This window comes from Hypanus sabinus, unplaced genomic scaffold, assembly GCF_030144855.1.
Source record: "Hypanus sabinus isolate sHypSab1 unplaced genomic scaffold, sHypSab1.hap1 scaffold_52, whole genome shotgun sequence".
Taxonomy (NCBI): domain Eukaryota; kingdom Metazoa; phylum Chordata; class Chondrichthyes; order Myliobatiformes; family Dasyatidae; genus Hypanus; species Hypanus sabinus.
The window spans coordinates 827,501-847,968 of record NW_026781382.1 but is presented as its reverse complement, the minus strand read 5'-3'; the positions used below and the strand labels follow the sequence as shown (position 1 = coordinate 847,968).

The window sequence follows — 20,468 nt, the reverse complement described above, 5'->3', positions numbered from 1 at the left end:
ATGCTGTGGTATATACCATAGAACAGATGACTTTGGTGCCAAGATGCAGATGAAACGAAGATTGGTTTAGCGGCAGGTGGTGCTGAGGAAACATAGGCTGAGGAAGGCAAATGCAATGTTTGCATTCATTTAATGATTTCATGAATACGAGATCAGGGATATGATTCTGGGTCTTCTTAAGGTATTGGTGACGCCTCACCTTTTGTACTGATAACAATGTTGGAAACTTCATTTTAGGAAAAAGGTGTTTGTATTGGAGAAGGTTCAGAGGTGGTTCACAAGGATGATTCTGGGAATGAAAGGATTATCAAACAACTGCAATTTAGCTAGGTCTGAGACTATTTTCTCTATAACTTCGAAAGACGTGGGATTCTCATTGAAGCATTCCAATGTTGAAATGCCTAGGCAGAGCAGATGTAGGAAGAATGTTTCCTATATGGAGGGAGTCTAGGACAAGAGTACAAACCTCAGGATAGAGGGGAGACCATTTTAAACACATATGCGGAGGCAATGTGAGGCATTGATCGTGCTGTTTGTCACAGGCTTTTTCCAGGGCTGAAGTGGTTGCCACAAGAGGACACAGTCTTAAGGTGCTGGAGATTAGGTACAGAGTTGGTTTCTTACGCAGAGGGTGGTGAGTGCCTCAAATGGGCTGCCGGCAACTGTGGTGAAGGTGGATATGATAGGGTATTTTAAGAGACTTTTGGATATGTATATAGAGTTAAAAAATGCAGGGCTATTGGTACGCCTAGTAATGTGTAACGGTTGTGATATTTTCCGCGCAACTTTGTGGGCCGAAGGTCCTGTATAATCCTATGGGTTTTCTCTGTTTCTCTGTTTTAAAACCCCTGTGGCCATCCTCCTCAACAATCGTTATCTCGTTTTGGAGATAACCACGGACGACCACAACGATCGGGTCACCGGCACTCAATCTGGATCTGTGGTACAGATGGGAGAGATGAAGATGAGCAACGCTGTAGTGATAGGGGATTCCATAGTGAGGGGAAGGGACATGAGATTCTATCAACCCGATAGAGATATCCGTATGTTGTGCTGCCTCCCAGCTGCCTGGGTACGGGATGTCTTGTCTTGGGTAAAAGAGTATTCTGAAGGAAGAGGGCAAACAGCCAGAAATCTAGGTGCACGTCGGTACCAATGGCATAGCGAGGACAAGGATGAGGTCTTGATGAGAGAACTCAGCGAGTTAGGTAGGAAGCTGAAAAACAGGACCTCCAAGGTAGGACTCTCAAGAGTGCTGCCTGAGTCACCTGTTAACGTGTGCAAGAATAGCATGGTCAGTCATATTAACGCGTGGTTGCGAGTAAGATGTAGGGGCAAGGCTTCAGATTCCTGGGTTATTCGGGACTATTTTGGGGGAGGGACGACCTGTTCAAATAAGAGAGTTACCCCAGAACCCAACGGGTTTAATAGAGTTGTGAAGGACGGGTTAAACTAATTTGGCGGGGCGATGGGAACTGGAGTGATAGGGCTGAGGAAGGGGAAAACATAGATAAGTCAAAGACAGCGTGCCATGGAGATGATTGAAAGGAGAAGCAGGAGATGAGGCATAATCACAGCCAGTGTGATGTGTTACAGAGCAAAAGAGGCGTAGTGCAGTGAAAACAGAAAGCAACAAATCCTGAAATGAAAATGTTATATCTTAACGCACGCAGCATAAGAAATAAAACGGACGATCTGGAAATTCAGCTGCAGATTTGCAAATATGAAGTTGTGTCAATCTCTGAAACTTAGCAAAAGGATGGTTGCCATTGGGGACTGAACGTCGAAGGATATACGGTGTATCTGAAATAATATTTAGTGGACAGAAATAATATAAAATCAATAGAAAAGGATGGCATAGAGTCTCTATCGCCTGGGTTCAGAAATGGCAAGCGTAAAATGACCCTAATAGCACTTGTGTACAGGCCTCCAAACAGCAGCATGGAAATAGATTACAAATTACAGCAGGAGAGATCAAAGTTGTATCAGAAGAGCAATGTCATGATAACCTTTGGGCATTTTAACATGAATGTGAATTGGGACAACAGTGCCAGTACTAGACCTCAAGAGTGAGAATTTGTAGAATGTCTAATCGATGGCTTTTTCGAACAGATTAGTGTTGAGCCCATCAAGGGATCGGCTGTGCTGGATTGGGTGTTGTGCAATTATCCGATAGCAGAGCTAAAGATTAAAGAACAGTAATCACAATATGATTGAGTTCACTTTGAAATTTGAGAACGAGAAAGTAAATTCCAATATATCGGAATGTCAGTGAAATGAAGGAAATTACATTGTCATAAGAGGGGAACCGGCCTAGATTGACTGGAAAGGGACACTAGTAGGAAGAACAGCACAACAGCATTCGATAGAGATTCTGCATAAAATGAGGGATGTGCAAGACATATATATTCCAAATATTACGAAATTTACGAATGGAAGAACGACTCTTCGGTGGATAACAAGTGAAGTCAGCGCCAATGTAAAAGCAAATGAGAGGGCATCTGTGGAAGCCAAAGGTAGTGTAAAGACAGAGGTTTTTGACGCTTTCAAAATCTTCCGGAAGAAAACTAAGAAAGCCATTTCGAAGTAAAAGGTGAAATATGAAAGGAAGCAGACGACTAATATCAGTGAAGATACTAAAAACCTTTTTTTTTAAGTAGATAATTAGTAAAAGGCAGTTGAGGGTAGATATAGTACCAATGGAAAATGACGCTGAAGGTATTGTAATGAGACGCGCAGAAATGGCAGCTGAGCTGAATGCGTATTGTGCATTAATGTTCACAGTGAAAGACATCCGCGATATACAGAACATCGAAGAGTGTCAGGGAAGTGAAGCATGTGCAGTAAAAATTACTACTGAGAAGATGCTCAGGAAGCTTAATAGTTTGAGGGTGGATAAAACTACCTGAACTGTTCGAACGCAGCCCTGTGTTCTGAAGGAAGTAGCTGGAGATTGTGAAGAGGCAAGTACAATGATCTTTCAACAATCGAGAGACTCTGACATTGTACCTGATCACTTGAAAATTGAAAATGTTACTTGGCTATTTTAGAAGGGTGGAAGGCAGCTGAAAGGAAACTATAGATCTGATAACCCGGCATCAGTGTTTGAGAAGTTGTTGAAGACATTGCTAGGGATGAGATTACGGACTACCTGGAGGCACATGACAATATCGGCCAAAGCCAGCATAGTTTCCAGAAGGGAAAATACTGCCACATTATTTTATTGCATTTATTTTAGCAAATTAAAAGCAGGGTAGACAAAGGAGATGCAGTAGATGTGGTGTACTTAGATTTTCAGAAGGTCCTGACAAGGAGACGCACTTGGGACTGCTTAACAGAACCCATGGAATTACAGGAAATTTACCAGCATCGGTGCAGCATCGGCTTATCGGCAAAAAAAAACTGAGAGTGGGAATAAAGAGATCTTATTCTGGCTGGCTGCCGTTTACCTATGGATTTCCAAATGGGTCGGTGATGGAACTGCTGCATTTTGGGATCTATTTCAACGATTTGGAGTATGGGATGAATGTAATTCTAGCTAAATTTACCGAGGATACAAAAACAGTTGCAAGAACGGATAGCGTCGAGGAAACTAAGCTATATGCTTGTTTCTTAACAGATAGTTGGACCTGCTAAGATTTGACAGCAACTAAAGATTAATTTCAAATGTCCAACATCTGAGGTGCTCTTGCTGGTTTCAGTTTCATTGAAGAGAAAGACAAAACACATCTCAACTTCGTATTTTTTTTGGAAATTGCCGGATCAAAGGAGTGAGCGTCTGAATTCTTGGACTATATTCTTCGGAACGTAGGAAAACAAAGCCGAATATATAGAGGTATATGACATCAGAATGAGGTAAATACTGTGAATATCATCAGGGTTATTTCGGGTTTGTGGAATCAGCAACTGGTGTGGCGAGATTTAAGACAAGAGGCGAAAGGTTCAATGGGTACCTAAGGTGTATCTTTTTAACTCTGAGATTTTTCCTTACATACTATGCTACCTCAGGAATTGGAAAGGGGAGCTTAAAAGTCACGGGTCTTGGACAGATAAAATGATTGTAAAATGTTAATTTATATGGAAAAACATAGCCTGACACCGTTTACATGACACCTTAAGCTGCATGAATTACCTGGGACAGTGGTTTTCTGGTGTTTCGTCATTATATGCGAATCCAACCAATCCCCGGAGAGCAAATAAACTGTTCATTCCTGTGTGATTTTAATATCTGATCTGTCTTTTTGTCCTCAGTTAGGTCAATAAAACTTAAGTTTATTCCTTCACGACATCCTTGCATCTATGTTCTTAATCGCATGTGCTCCTTCCTCTTGTCCTCTTCCTTTCTTCTTTTCTAGCATTATTTTCTCTGCTTTCTCTTTCAAATATTCTCTCTTCCATTCTTCATTTTTTATTCACATCCATCTTTCAGTCATACTTTATTTTGAATTTTCGCTCTTTCTTTTGCTATTTATTCTGTTTTCTATTCTTCTTTCTTTCTTCTATTGATTTTTTCTCTACTTTCTTGCTCGCTTTTTTCTTTATTACTTTCTTTCTATCATTCCTTTTCACTGTCTTTTCTCCATAATTATATGTTTCGATTTGTCCCTTCGATAATAATGACTTCTTCGTTGCGCAATCATTTGAATCTGCATCGAGTAGCTTTAAGTATTCACATTTATTTTCTCTAATAAAATCCCTGCTTATGATTTAAACGGCTTTTGGTCAGTTAATTAAAAGGGCCCAGAATGGTTACTCTTGATTATTGTCCAGTTTCGTGTCCTACTTCACTTTTCATTTTATTCTTATCATGACAGCTCTTTATAGATATCACAGAACATTTAGAAATCTGCATGAGTTTAGCTATAGAAATATATGTAGTCATTTTACGAAGAAGAACATTTTTTTAAAAATGATGTCGAAATGTTTCAATGATATCTGAACGGCTTTGATGAAAGCATTATTTTATATATGATAAATTCTTGTCATCAACCATAAAAATTTTAGAACACATCCGAAAATATCCCATCAAGCTATACATGAAAATATTGGAGATGTAGACAATTCCGAACTGGTCCGCAATTCATTATAGCCAGGGCTGATGTTCCATCATTGAAGGGGAGGTCTTACTATTTTCGCCTTAGTCAAGGGAATCGATAGGCAGCATCAGAGTATCGGTAGGGAAAAGAATTAGCCTAGCGAATCTATCAGTAAGCTAATACAATCTGCTTGCTAGACAGAAACCTAATTGAAATGAGCTGCGAGTAAGGATGTTTCCCGTATAATAAATGCTGCGTTGGCGTGTGGCCAAGTGTTTAAGGCGTTCGTCTGGTGATCTGAAAGTTGCTAGTTAGAGCTTTGCCTGAGGCAGCGTGTTATGTCCTTGAGCTAGACACTTAACCACATATTGTTCTGTGACAACAACGGTGCCAAGCTGTATGGGTCATAATGACCTCCCCCTGTATAATAGAGTTGGCATGGAGAGGGAAAATTGTGCATGGGCACTGCCGGTCTACCCTACAACCCTGACTAGGCCTGCGTCCTGCAAACTATCCATGGCGCAAATTCATGGTCTCACGAGACGAACGGTTGTTATAATGGAGACTATAAAAAATGCTGCATTGCATTATAATGAATTACGAATAATCCAGCCGTACCTATCGCAAACAGTCGGTGGAAGTTGGAGTGTTTACCACTTTCTGGTGCTGATCGTTCTAGGATTTATACTTACGCCTCGATTGGCCACCTTCTTCGAGAACGTTAACCATGTGTCTTGCACGATCAGGCGTAGATTTATTCGTCTGATAAGCAAATGTCCCCATCATAAGTATGAAAAAGATGGACCACAGAGTAAAACTGTGCTTGCTCTTGCACATATTGGCATGCCTGTCACCAATGCAAAACAGAATATGTGGAAGATTAGTATAAAAGAAAACATTTCTGTATAAAGATCCATACTATATCGTCTTAATCCTGGTTCTACAGTTTTCAATGGTGATAGCTCTTTATAAAGCGTTTGATGGACGACATATGAATAATGTACACAGTGAACAATGAACCCCCCCCCCCGAGTATCTTTGCTTAAATAAGAATGCACTATGTCCATTCATTGAGGTGACGATTGGGAATCTCGACCAGTACCACACCGTAAGAGGGTCCTGCAACAATGACGTTACCATTGAAGAAATATGTACCATAACCACAATATCCTGCGCTACCATACTTTTATCAAAGATACGCTTAAACGCCTGCATCCTATTTTCCTCTCCACCAATGTAATTGCGCATTCGAGATACCCAACATTGTGTAAGAATCTTACTGTACATAAGTTTGTCGACATCTCCTTTATTAGAAATCAGCTACTCTCCATGACCACTGAGGAGTCTACCGGCCCCTGTTTGTTTTGATATTTCATTTCCTGTTACAAAACCCGAACAATGTTGCACAAAGATTGAGTGATACCGCTGCTGCATTATGCAGCACTCTTGCGTGCATGCATTTTTATAAACCATAGGGATTCCTGCTTCTGCATTTGTATTCACTGTAATACTTGCTAGAGATAAAATAGCATATAATTCTCAAACATGACTAATAAATGTCTTGTCATTCTATCCTATTTCTGATCATCCGTTTGTTACAAATCGTATATTTGTCCTGTAGCGTGGAAATTATGTTAAACATCACGTTAGCGCAGTGACTAGCGAGACACTATTAGAGCTCGGGGGTGTTCCGGAGTTAAGTTTCTGGAATTCAATTTCAGGGCTCTTCTGTAAGCATACTCTTCTGGTGCTCCCGCTTTCTAAAGAGTTGATTTTTCATTGTGAATTTTTCCGTGATGAGGTCAGTGATAATCGGGGTTGTGGGATTGCCAGGGTGGCATGGCTCCAAAAGCAGGATGGGCCGGGTTCTCACTGTGTTTCAAAATCAATTAAGCAATACAATTCGGAGCGAGTTCTAGCAACTCTTTGCCGTACGATATTCAAAAGCACCGCATTCATCCTGTAATGGTGACAGGAGAATGCAATTTAATGTTCTATTTTCTTTTATGTTAACTCCCGAATTGAGTTCCTCCACTACCGTACGCAGACATTCAGACCACTTAATTGCCACCATTTCAACCACTGCAGTCAATTTCAGGTATAGCACTTGATACATACCCCGTGGGTAACTTGTGCCTGTCTTATGACCGTGATGTAATGGAGTATCTGGTGATCATGATGTAATGGTCTTGTGATGGTAGGGTGATATAATTCCTCTCCAGTTAGAGGTCATGTGATGACCTGTTTCGACATGTGTAAAATGGGGACGCCTTGCTATGACACAGGTCAGTTCGTCTTTTAATTCGTCAGTGGATCCGTTCTGCTGATTATTAGTTTCTAGACACAGTTTCGTTTTAAAATGGAATTTTAAATTTCTACTGTAAGAAGCGTTGTACCGGCAGTTCTGAAAATCACTGCCAGTTAAACTCCAGTCGAAGAGTGAAGAGTTATTGAAATTCGGGAAGTCGAAGGAACGAGTAAAGTTTGTGTCGGCGATAATACAGTATCGACCTTAGGGAATCATCATTCAACAGGTGGTAATCGGCACCCACGATAGTCCCTGCTGTAATTGCAGAAACGACTGGGGCAGTGAGTTATTCGGCAAAGGAAAATGTCAGTTAATTTAAGCCGTTTTATTTTCTTCATCGTAAATCCTTCGGGCAAGCCATATTTTACTAGGATCAGCAGTAACGTCACGTCGTAGAGGAATTCATTACTTCAGGGAAATTCTATCCTAAGTGACTGGATACATCACTTGGACTTTTCACATTCATCGCTTTGAGAACTGTACGTGATGCCGTATAGCATTTAACTTCTGGTTAAATTAGTCGTTTATTTACTTTTCATTTGTTGTTTAGCTGTGTTTTCAAATAAATGTTCCTTTGTTTATAAACACTAAGACTCAGTTCGATATTCACTTTTGACGGTGCCGATAACAATTGGGGGCTCGTGGGATGTTTTCTGCTTTGAGTTGAAATGCTTATTTAATTATCGATTTGATTTGACAAGGGAAATACCCGATACTTTTGTTAATTGGTTTCTAAGTGGTATTCGACAGCAATGAATATTGACGGCTTTCTGGCATGGCCAGAGCCAGAGTTATTAGCGAAGGCGAAAAAAGGGTGATGTATCTGAGATTGCCGGCACGTTGGAACTTAAACGTAATTTGAACGTTACATCAAAGCCTGTAATTCAGAGGAAAATCGCGTTACATTATACTGAGTCGGGCGAATTTGATGAAGTGATTTTAGATATGTTTCCAATAAGTAATCTAGAGATGCAGTTACAAATCGACCAAATTAAGGTAGAACAAAGAAAAGCTGATTTGGAGCGCTGTAGATTGGAAGCTGAAAATAAACAGACTGCGGTTGAACTGAGATGGTGAAATTAACTTCTGAAAATCAGTCCTCTGTTTCTAGGAAACAATTTGCTGCTAGCCGAGAAGTTATATTAGCTCCTCTATTTAATGAAACAGAATTAGAGAGATATTTTCAACATTTTGAAACTGTTGCTTTGATTTCAGATTGGCCGAAGGAAAAATGACCAGTGATAATACAAAGTATAATTGAAGGCAATGCACTTAACCTGCTGAGCAAGCACTGAATTATGAATTTGTGAAGCAGCAGATATTAAAGACGTATGAACTTCTGCGGAAACACATAGAGAAATATTCAGAAATTTGTTGAAATGTTTGTGTGGGGGGGAACACCTTAGGTGGAATTTGCCTACGATAAAGCTCTGAGTTCTCAAAGATGGGCTTCCTCTAAAAATGTAAATAGGGACCAAAATAAACTGGAAAAGTTGGTGCTAATGAAGGAATTTAAAAGGAGCATCCCTGATGAAGTAAGGGCATACATAAATGCGAGTGACACTGCTACATTGCAGGAGTCTGATAAATTAGCTGATGAGAATGATTTATACCACAAGAATAAATTTCTTCAGTGCAGTACTTTTAAAAGTAACAATTGCTTTCAAAAGTAAAAAGAATGCAGACCAGAAATCAAATCAGAAGTCACTGAGAAAGGTAAAGATGAAAAAAAAACCCGTGAAGGAAACACAGGTTGGCCCCATTTTTTAACTATTGTAAGAAACCTTGTCTGGTAATAGATAACTTCTTCCTACTGAAGAAGAAGGAGATGGAAGCGGTCCCAGATGATTGAGTGCAACATACTGAAACACCTGTAAATCCGCAGAGTTAAAAAAAAATAGAAAAGAAGCTTTGTTGGAGACTGACCAAGTTAAGAGGGAACATGATCATTTCATCACTGAATGATTTGTATTCTTGAAAGAGGGATCTTTTCCGGTGCCAATAACATTTCTGAGGGATATTGGAACTTCTCAATCAGTGATATTAGACAGTTTGTTAAAGTTTAATGATGAGTCTAACACTGGTGACGTAAACTATATACGATGAGTTTGGAGTGCCCTTATGGCAGTACATTTATATAGAGCAAATGTAAAGTCAGGGTTAGTTAAAGGACTTGTTAAAGTAGGATTACAACATAGCTTACCCGTAAATGATGTTGCCCTGTTGTTAGGAAATGACTTGGCAGATGGGCAAGTTTTCCTCAGGTGCATTTGACAAAAAATTCAGGGGAACCATGAATGAATTCTAACACAGATTCTTCCTGTGCTGTAACTCGAGCTATGGCTAAGAAGAGTAATGAGCAGGATAGGGTTGTTACTCATGACTGTTCAACTCAGGATTCGCATTTTTAGGATGTGTTAGAAACTTTTTTCCTTCATTGTTTGACAAGATTCCTGGAGTATGTCTGACCATGAAGAATTGTCACTGTCTCGGAAAGAGATGATAGCAGAGCAGAGTAGAAACCCTAAGATTATCAAATTAAATGAAGATCTTCTGGATAATGAAATTGATAAGGTGCCAGTAGGATATTATTTAGAGAAAGGAGATTTAATGAGGAACTGGACATCGCTACAATTTCTGCAAGGGGTGAATGGAATGTTATTCACCAAATAGTTGTTCCTATAGATTATCGAAATGAGCTTTTAACTTTAGCTAATAGTGTGCCGTTGGTTGGACATCAAGGGTGGTGTAATTGTGAACAAGGTTTTTGAACATTTTAAGAAAAGATGTGCCGACATTTGTGTGTGACAAATTGTGGGTAAACCTAATCAAGTTATTCCAGTAGACCCACTGCAACTTATTGCCTCATTTGGTGAACCATTTTCTAAAATTATTGTAGATTGTGCTGGCCCATTAGCAAAAATAAAAAAAAACTGGCCATCACTACTTGTTGACTGTCATGTGCAATGCGTCTAGCTTTCCAGAGGCAGTACCACTTAAGAATATAACGAATAAAAATGTAAAAAAAAACTGTTATAAAATTATATACTTATTTTAGTTTTCCTATGGAAATACAATCTGATCAAGGTAGTAGTTTCATGTCTGGATTGATTCCCACTCCCAGGGTTGAGATTTGTGATTGCAGAAAGGCTAACTTTGAGGAGATGGGAAAATATATAGAAGGAGTGGAATGGAACAGTTTGTTTTATGGGAAGGAAGTAATAGAGAAATGGAGGTTATTTAAAGGTGAAATTTGGAGGGTACCGAATTTTTATCTTCCTGCAGGTTGAAAGCAAAGGTTACAAATTTGAGAGAGCCATAGTTACAAAGGATATTGGAAACTCTGTTCGTTAAAAATGAGAGACATCTCCAATAAATATAGGCAGCATGGTGTAAATGATGAGCTCGAGGAATAAAAAGAATGTAAAAACAATTTTGAGAAAAAATATGAATAGTTAAAAGAAGATATAAGGTTGTTTTGGCAAGTAAGGTGAAAATAAATCAAAGAGTTTCTACAGATATATTAATAGCAAATGCATAGTGAGGTATAAAATTGGTACCTCAGAGAATCAGAGTGGACAGCTATGTGTAGAGGCAGAAGTGATGGGGGAGATTTTGAACAATTTATTTTCATCGGTATTCACAAAGGAGAAGATTATTGAATTGCGTAAGGTAGGGGAAACAAATACGACAGTTATGGAAACAATGATGATTAAGGAAGAAATGTACTAGAGCATTTAAAAAATTACAAAAGTGGATAAGTCTCCGGTCCTGACAGGATATTCCCTAGGACCTTCAGGGAAGTTAGTGTAGAAATAGTAGGGGATTTGTCAGAAATATTTCAAATGTCATTAGAAATCAAGATGGCGCCGGAGAATTGGCGTATTGCTCATCAGGTTCCATTGTTTAAAAATGATTCTAAGAGAAAAAACTTGGCAATTATCGACCTGTAAGTCTGAGTTCAGCGGTGGTTAAATGAATGGAAAGTATTCTTGGAGTTGGTATATATAATTATCTGGATAAACAGTGTCCGATTAGGAGCAGTCAACATGGATTTGTGCGTGGAAGGTCATGTTTGACAAATCTTATTAAATCTTTTGAAGTGGCTACTGCGAAATTTGACAAGATTAAAACAGCAGATGATGTGTATATGGATTTCAGTAAAGTCTTTGACAAGCTTCCCCACGAAAGGTCAGTTAGGAAGGTCCAATCGTTAGGTATTAATACTGAAGTAGTAAAATGGATTCGACAGTGGCTGGATGGAAGATGCCACTGAGTAGTGGTGGATAACTGTTTGTCTGGTTTGAGGCCGGTGACTAGTGACGTGCCTCAGGGATCTTTACTGGATCCAATGTTGTTTGTAATATTCATTAATGATGTGGATGATGGGGTGGTAAAGATGATCTAGGATTAATGGTGCATAGTTCCCTGAATGTGTTATCACATATGGGTAGCTTGTTCAATTGTTAAATTGATAAATTGTTCAAAATCTCCTCCATCACTTTTGCTCTACACATAGCTGTCCACTCTGATTCTCTGAGGTACCAATTTTATACCTCACTATGCATTTGCTATCAATATACCTGTAGAAACTCTTTGATTTATTTTCACCTCCTTATGGACAGCCTTTGGTAAGCTGACCTCTATAAATCAGAACATTGAGTATAGGAGATGGGATTTAATATTAAAATGCTTCAAAACATTGGTGCGGCCAAGTTTGGTGTATTGCGTACAGTTCTGATCACCTAATTATAGGAAAGATATCAACATAATAGAGAGAGTACAGACGAGATTTACTAGAATGTTTACTGGATTTCAGCACCTAAGTTACAGGGAAAGGTTGAACAAGTTAGGTCCTTATTCTTTGGACCGTAGAAGGTTGAGGGGGGTCTTGAAAGAGGTATTTAAATTTATGAGGGAATACATAGAGTTGACGTGGGTAGCCTTTTTTCATTGAGAGTAGGGGAGATTCAAACAGGAGGACATGATTTAAGAGTAAATGGGCAAAAGTATATGGGGTGACACGAGGGGGAACTTCTTTACTCATGAGACGTAGCTGTGTGGAACAGGCTTCCAATAGAAGTGGTAGAGGTCGGTTCGATTTTGTCATCAAAACAAATGGATAGGTAATGGACAGGAATGAAATGGAGGTTTATGGGCTGAGTGCAAGTAGGTGGCGGTAGTTGAGAGTAAGCGTTCTGCACGGACTGATGGGCCGAGCTGCACTGTTGCCGTGTTGTAATTGTTATATGGTTATATCCTCTTCCTTAAAATCTGCATGCTCAAGGTATTCAGTACTCTACAAATTAACCCCAGAATCAGGGGGAGGGAGCAGTACGAAATCATAGGAGAAGACCGGAAGGGGTGGGATGAAGCTAAGACTTGGAAAGGTGATTGGTGAAAGTGATACCGAGCTGGAGAAGGGAAAGGATCATGGGACAGGAGGCCTCGGGAGAAAGAAGAGGGGGGGTGGAAGGAAAAACCAGAGGGAGATGGAAGACAGGCAAGCAACTAAGTATGTCAGGAAAGAGGTAAGAAGGGGAGGAGGGTCATAAACGGAAGTTAGAGAAGTCAACTTTCATGCCATCAGTTTGGAAGCTACCCAGCCGGTATATAAGGTGCTGTTCCTCCAACCTGTTTGGATTCATCTTGACAGTAGAGGAGGCCATGGATGAACATATCAGAATGGGAATGGGACACACATTTTAATTCCACGTACCACTCTCACTCTCAGACTTTGACGCTCAGGTGAAGACTGCTGTTAAAAAGAAGAAAGCGGAGGTCACTTTACAAACTATAGCGCAGTTAATTAACGATACGTGCGATGGTCTGTCGTTGAGAATTGGCAAGAATAAAAATAGCACCGATGACATTAAGAAATCCCTCAACTTTATTTTTGAAGAGGTAAGTACCCTGAAATCCGACGTTATGCAGATTAAAGGAACTTGCACAGAGCAGGAAAAGAAATTAGCGACTTTGGAGTTGAAACTGAATGAGATCAAGCGTTATCAGAGCAGGTGAAATCTGAGAATCCAAGCATTCCCGAGCAGACGGATGAAATTTTAAAAAGAGATAAAGTAACTCAAATATGCCAAGCAGTAGCTCCGGTGGCCAAGGAGAAGATTTTATTTCACGTGGATGTTGTACAACGTCTCGGTCGGATAAAAGGGGATAGGCCGTCTAGGGTGACCATCATTCGATTTTCTAACATAACCACAAGGGATCTGGTATGGAAACAAGCCAGCAAAAATTAATTCTTGCTCTCGCAGAGCCTGAGGATCGTTGAGGACCTCATTCCATCTGATACGATGGACCGACAGCTGCTAGAAAGGATGGGACACGAGCTTTCTGTGCTGGGTCCCGAGTTTTCAGTGATGGAAAAGAGATGTGAGCAGAACGGTAACATGTTGCTGTAGCAACTGGTCTGCTAACTCTACTAATATTCGAGTCTGGCCTTTGTTTATAAAGGATGGGATACTTTTATATATATATATAAATAGTCTCACATAAGACTGTCTTTTTTTACATTTTTCTGTTAATGCCAGGGGAATTATACAAACTTTTCAACGTACGGATTTATTCTTGTTCTTAAAGCAGCACAAACATATAGACTTATTTTTAATCCAAGAGTCACACTCTTTGACTGAAGACATTAAATTATTGAAATAGAAATAGAACAGTACAGCATAGTGCAGCCCATTCGGCCTACTAAGTTGTGCCGAAGCTTAAACCCTGCCTCCAAATAATTCCCCCACGTTAAATTCCTCCATATACCTGCCTAGTAGCCTCTTCAAAATCACGACTGTATCTGCGTCCACCACTGGCTCAGGCAGTGCATTCCTCGCACCAACCACTCTCTGAGGAAAAACCCTTCCTCTAATATCCCCCTTGAACTTTCCACCCCTTGCCTTAAAGCTATGTCCTCCTGAATTTATCAGCGGTGAGGATGTATCTTCCTCTTCCTGAGGAAGCGCTGTCTGTAAACTCTATCTATTCCTCTTAAAATTCTATATAGTTCTATCCTATCTCCTTTCATCCTCCTTCTCTCTATAAAGTCCGAGCTCCCTTAATCCCTGATCATAATGCATACTCTCTAAACTAGGCAACACCCTGGTAAATCTCCTTTGTAGTCTTTCCATTGCTCCCACATCCTTCTTACAGGGAGGCGACCAGAACTGAACACAGTACTCCAAGTGTGGCATAACCAGAGTTTTATTGAGCTGCATCATTACCCCGCGATTCTTGAACTCTATCCCTTGATTTATGAAAGCTAATACTCCATCAGCGTTCTTAACTAATCTAACTACCAGTGAGGCAACTTTCAGGGAACTATACGCGTGTACACCCAGATCCCTCTGCCCCTACACACTCCCTAGCATCCTGCCATTTACTTTGTGCTCTGCCTTGGAGATTGTCCATGCAAAATGTACCACCTCACACTTCTCTGGGTTGAACTCCATCTGCCACTGCTCAGCCCATTTCTGCATCCTATCAATGTATCACTGCAATCTTGCACAATTCTCTACACTATCCACAACATCACCAACCTTCGTGTCGTCTGCAACATTGGCAGTCCACCATCCACCCTCACATCCAGATCGTTAATAAAAATCACGAAAAGTGTAGGTCCCATAACCGACACAACCCTCCACTAGACGCAACCCTCCAATCCGACTGTACTCCCTCCAACACGACCATCTGCTTTCTGCATGTAAGCCAATTCGGAATGCACCTGGCCAAACCTCCCTGTATCCCGTTCCTTCTGTCTTTCTGAATAAGTCTACTGTGTGACATCTAGTCAAATGACTACTAGATAGGTATATGGATGAGTTTAAGGTAAAGATTTATATGGGAGGCATGGTTTAAACATCGGCAAAACATAGTGGGCCGAAGGGCCTGCACAGTGCTGTATTGTTCTATGTTCTATCTGTGGTCGATTATTCTGTATCAGTGATGTAATTCATAATCAAATGTATCCACTTCTTTCAGTGGACGATTAATGACTAATTTAACTTACCTGGGCATTCTTGGCTGTTTCAATCCCATGGTCAATTCCCCTAATTAATGGAGGTGTGTGCAGGTGAACTTTGATGTCATTCTCTTTCATTATATAACAATTACGCCTTTCGAACACAAGTTTCAACTTCTTCGCAATTTCTGTGCTCATTTTAAATCCTGCTTTGCATTTAGGGTATTTCAAGGTAGTTGTTATCATCCTCCTTCGATTTCCGCTACAACGCTATTTATTTTCAATAATTTATGAGGGTATATTTTCAAGATGACAGCGCCTGAGTTACAGGGATGCAGAAGTAGATAAATCATTAGTTCTTCCAGCCTTGGAGTGAGTGTTCATTGTAGCTGTGGTGATAGTCTTCCTCGGATTATGGGAGCCGGAAAGAATGCAACAAAAATCTCTGATGACTAGTGACGGTATCAGTTGAACGAGGAGAATTTGTACATGGAGAGTGTGGTAAGTAGTAGGAAAGGATTGACAGAGGAAATAGTTAAACGGTGGGTACTAGAGTATCATTAATGAAGCATCCGGATGTTTAGAATCATAATGGGAAAATGCAGAGAACGGAGTTGATAGCTGAGCACCATAGTCTGCATTTTGTCGCTGCTTGATGGCTCGATGGACTTAAATGCTGAGGTGGCATTGTAACCCTTTAGAGCAATCTGACCGAAGCTCGCTGGATCCTCCTTAATTTCCAATTATTCTCTCACAGTACACTCACTGAAAACTGTGTTACCCTTCACTGAAAGCACAAACATTTTTTTTCTTCGTACAGCTTACATCTTTCTATTCCGTGCTGCGTTATCTCCTCTTTTTTGTGCAGTAAGCTAATAAATGTTTTATCCAATTTTACGCAGTTGCAGCGAAATGGCTACGATCGGAAATGAATGTATCTTTTATCATGATAACTCCTTGCCTTTAAAAAAAACGCTTTTTGTTTGCTGGGCTGATATTGACGACATCCCAAACCCAACCCGCTCTAAGTGTATAATCTTAACAATTCTTTTGATTGCTGCAGTGTCTTTGGTTAGCTCTGACCAGCCAGCATCGCATTTCGCTCGAAACATTCGTTCCACAGCACCAAACGCATTTGTAATAGAAGTTTTTTTTTTTGTTTTTTTGTGAATTTGAAAGGAATTATTTTTCTTCTGATTTCTTAACCTGCGTCTACACCACGAATGGTTAGCATTTACTGAATACGTTGGAAAATAAATAATCTAGATAGATTCACCGTAATTAGTACCAGGGATGCGCTCATATGTCTGTTACCCATTAGTTTTCTTTCAAGTCCTCTTCAGAAACTGCCTTGCAGGTCAGTTTATTTGATTTGTAGTTTATCCGGCAAATCATGGTTCAGGATGAGCCTTTAACTCATAACGATCACCTTCAATTTCGGCAACCTGCTTTCCCTGCGATTTATGTTTATTGAAGGAGCCGCATAATTTCTGGTACATCTTCAACCTTTGGGGTCACTTTGCATGCAATCTACAAAGCCTGGCCATTGCGTTGAATTGGACAAATAGAGTGTTAAGTGTCACTGAAGAACGGTTGAGTGCAGAAATACTGAAGTTCTGATATGATTATTTCTGGAATAGCACGGTGCATTTTAGTAGTAAATACGGGAAAATCTTGTCTGACAAATCAGTTGGAAATGTTTGAGGAAATGTCAAGCAAAGCAGACGATGGAGCATCGGCAGATGCCGTGTTTTAGTTTTCTCAGTAAGTCTTTGACAAGATGCCGAAGATGGAACTACTTATTAAGATAAGAGTCCATCCTATTACCGGAAGAAGACAAGCATGGGTAGAACGTTGACTGACTGGCAAGAGGCAAAGAGTGCTGTTCCATAAGTATCGGCCTGCGGTTGCATCTTACCACGTTGCCCGCCAATGACTTGGTTAAAGTAATTGATGAAATTCTGGCCAAGTTTGGTGGCGATAAGTGACAAATGGGATGCTCTGTCAGGAAGGCTTTGGGCCTTTAATTGCTGGAATTACGAAGGAAGAGAGCGGGGATAATCCCATTGCAACGTATCCTTTGCTGAAATACAGCGATCGAGTGGATGTGGTGTGCATATGTAGTGAGCTTTAGGACCAGCGGGCATAATATCAGACTAATGAGACTTCCATATTTGAACGGAGATCAGGAGGAGTTTCTACAGTCAGAAGGTCGTGAATCTGTTGTTCAGTGGCTGTGGAGGCCAAGTTTGTTGTAATCATGTCGTAGTTTATGAAATGTAATTTTGTAATTTAGTTTTTTTTTGATTAGTCAGGGCGTGAACTGTTACGGTTGAAGGCAGAAGAATGGGGTGAAGAGTGAAATGAATCAGCCATGACGAACTGACGGAGCATACTCGATTGGTCCAATGCCCTAATTCTGTTCCTCTATTTTATTGTCTTAACAGCCGCAGAGATACTTTGTCATGAACCTACAAATAAGTACAAAGAACTACGAAAAGAATTCAAAGTTCCATAGAATTTTAAATGCTTCAGTAATACTTCATTGCAGGGACACGTTAATTAGTTTGCCTAATTCATCTGAGGATCTTGATAACAGACGTTTCTTGGATCTCCCACTCTGCTTTAGGGAAAGAAGTAGAAACTTTCGCAACTGCTCATCATTGCCATTTTGTCGTGCTCTTATATTGAAGCTGATTAATTTTCAGAAACATAGAGCATACTAACAAAGAACAGTGTACGCGATCATTCAAATCCAGTTACTTCACCCACATTCCCATATTCATTGATCCCTCCAAACAGTAGAAATATATACAATGTTGTTGGAACATATTTACTTATTTAGATTCAATTAGATCCGCCGACCGTATGTTGATATACACAATTTATTCGTCAATCCATTATAAATAGCTTATTCAGAAAGTCTTAAGTGTTTGCCAGAAATAAAGATGACATACAGGTTCATCAGCATTTTGTCATTAATATGAAATTTTATACTGACCTACAGAATGCGATTTTTGAACATTCACACGAAATTGTCGTCAACTTTTCACCGCAACCTACCTGCGCCGGAAAAATATAGAAATTGCTCAGCGCTAAGGTACCAACCAGTTCAAAAACTTTCCCTGCCCAGCAGACAGAAGATTGTTCAGCATTGATTTATTCAATCGTGTTAGGTTTGCCGGCAATCCACTGTCTCGTGTCATAACTATAAACATCCGCCATCTCTCCTCATAACACAGTGGTGTCATGACAATTCTTATCAGGTTGATGAACCTTGCCAGACGTTGTTCTCTATCAAGAAGAATATTTATTCGATAAGGATACCAGGTTGCGACCAACATAGTTACATTAGGACTTCCCAGCGAGGATAAGAATGGTAATCATTAATGCAAGGCTCAGACATTACAAAGTATTGGGTAGAGTGCATTTGGAATATAGTAAACAATTTCGAGTCCTTCATTTGGAAATGAGATGCTGCTGTTGTTGAAGTTGCAGCGCAGGTTCATGGGAATGAATGTGTTAACTTATGAGGTTCGTCTGATGGCTATGAGTATGAACTTTTTGATGTTTGTAAGGATATTGGGGTGTGGGCGGTAGATCACATTGAAACAGTTGTAAGGCCTAAATAGAATGGATTTGGTAAGGAAGTTTCCTATAATGGGGAGACCCTAGTACCGCAGGGAAGAGCATCAGAATATAGGTGCATTATTGAAATAGATGGCTTTGGAGGGTTAGTCGTTAAGCATATTTATAACGGAGATTCATAGGAGGTGAACCCAAGAATTTAAAAAAACATAATACCACACCAGAAATTCAAGACGAATAATGCAGAAAATGGCCAAAAGCAATAGAGAACATTTCACAATCCGGCAGCTTTAATCAATCTGGTTACTTAAATTGCCAACAAGTGGCAATCACCAGTTCCGCAAATATTGTTTTAAAAGTAAAAAAAAAAGTCGCAAAAGTAAGAAATGACTCAGAACCCTGTACCAGCTTTCCCTCCATACCCCCGATCCCTTTAGCCACGAGGGCCATATCTAACCTTTTCTGAAATATAGCCAATGCACTGGCCTGCACTGTTTCCTGTGGCAAAGAATTCCTCAGATTCACCACTCTCTGTGTGAAGACGTTTTTCATCATCTCGGTCCTAAAAGGCTTCCCCTTTATCCTTAAACTGTGACCCATACATCAGGACTTCCCCAACATCGGAAGCAATCTTCCTGCATCTAGCCTGTCCAATCCGTTTAGAATTTTATACGTTTCAATAAGATCCACACTCAATCTTCTACATTACAGTGAGTACAAGCCTAGTCGATCCAGTCTTTCTTCATGTGAATTTACTGCCATCCCAGCAATCAATCTGGTGATCCTTTTCTGTACCCCCTCTATGGCAAGAATGTCTTTCCTCAGATTCGGGAAACAAAACTACACACAATATTCAAGGTGCGGTCTCACCAAGGCCCTGTGCAACTGCAGCAGAACCTCCCTGCTCCTGTACTTAAATCATTTTGCTATGAATGCCAACATACCATTTGCCTTTTTCACCGCCTTATGTACCTGCTTGCCCAACTTCATTGACTGGTATACAATGACACCCAAGTCTCCTTGCACCTCCCTTTTTCATAATCGGCCACCGATCAGTTAATAATCTGTTTTACTGTTCCTGCATCTAAAGTGGATATCCGCACATTTATCCACATTAAATTGCATCTGCAATGAATTTTCCCACTCACCTAACCTATCCAAGTCACCCTGCATCCTATTAACATGGTCCTTACAGCTAACACCGCCGTCGAGCTTCGTGTCCTCCGCATACTTGCAGATGCAGTATGTAATTCCCAGTAAACAACTGGGGTCCCAGCACTCAGCCTTGTGGTACCCCACTAGTCACTGCCTGCCATGCTGAAAAGGTCCCGTTTGAACCCACTCTTTACTGACTGTCTGCCAAACAATTCTCTATCCACACCAATACCACACCCCCAATACCGTGTGCTTTAAGTTTGCACACTAATCTCCTGTGTGGGACCTTGTCAAAAGACTTTTGAAAATCTAAATATACCACATCCACTGGCTGTCCCCTAAACACTCTACTCGTTACATCTTCTAAAAATTCTATAAGATTAGTCTGACATGATTTTCCTTTCACAGATCC

At 40.2% G+C, this 20,468-nt stretch overlaps 1 protein-coding gene across 1 annotated transcript in view; it reads right to left on the bottom strand.

The window, feature by feature from the left end:
* The window catches only part of LOC132389263 (uncharacterized), a 136,751-nt gene that overhangs the window by 94,576 nt on the left and 21,707 nt on the right, over positions 1-20,468 (bottom strand). The window contains exon 2 of the mRNA XM_059961758.1: positions 5,729-5,883. Coding sequence (XP_059817741.1) covers positions 5,729-5,873 — 145 coding nt within the window. The 5' untranslated portion in view covers positions 5,874-5,883. The remainder of the gene's footprint in view (positions 1-5,728; positions 5,884-20,468) is intronic.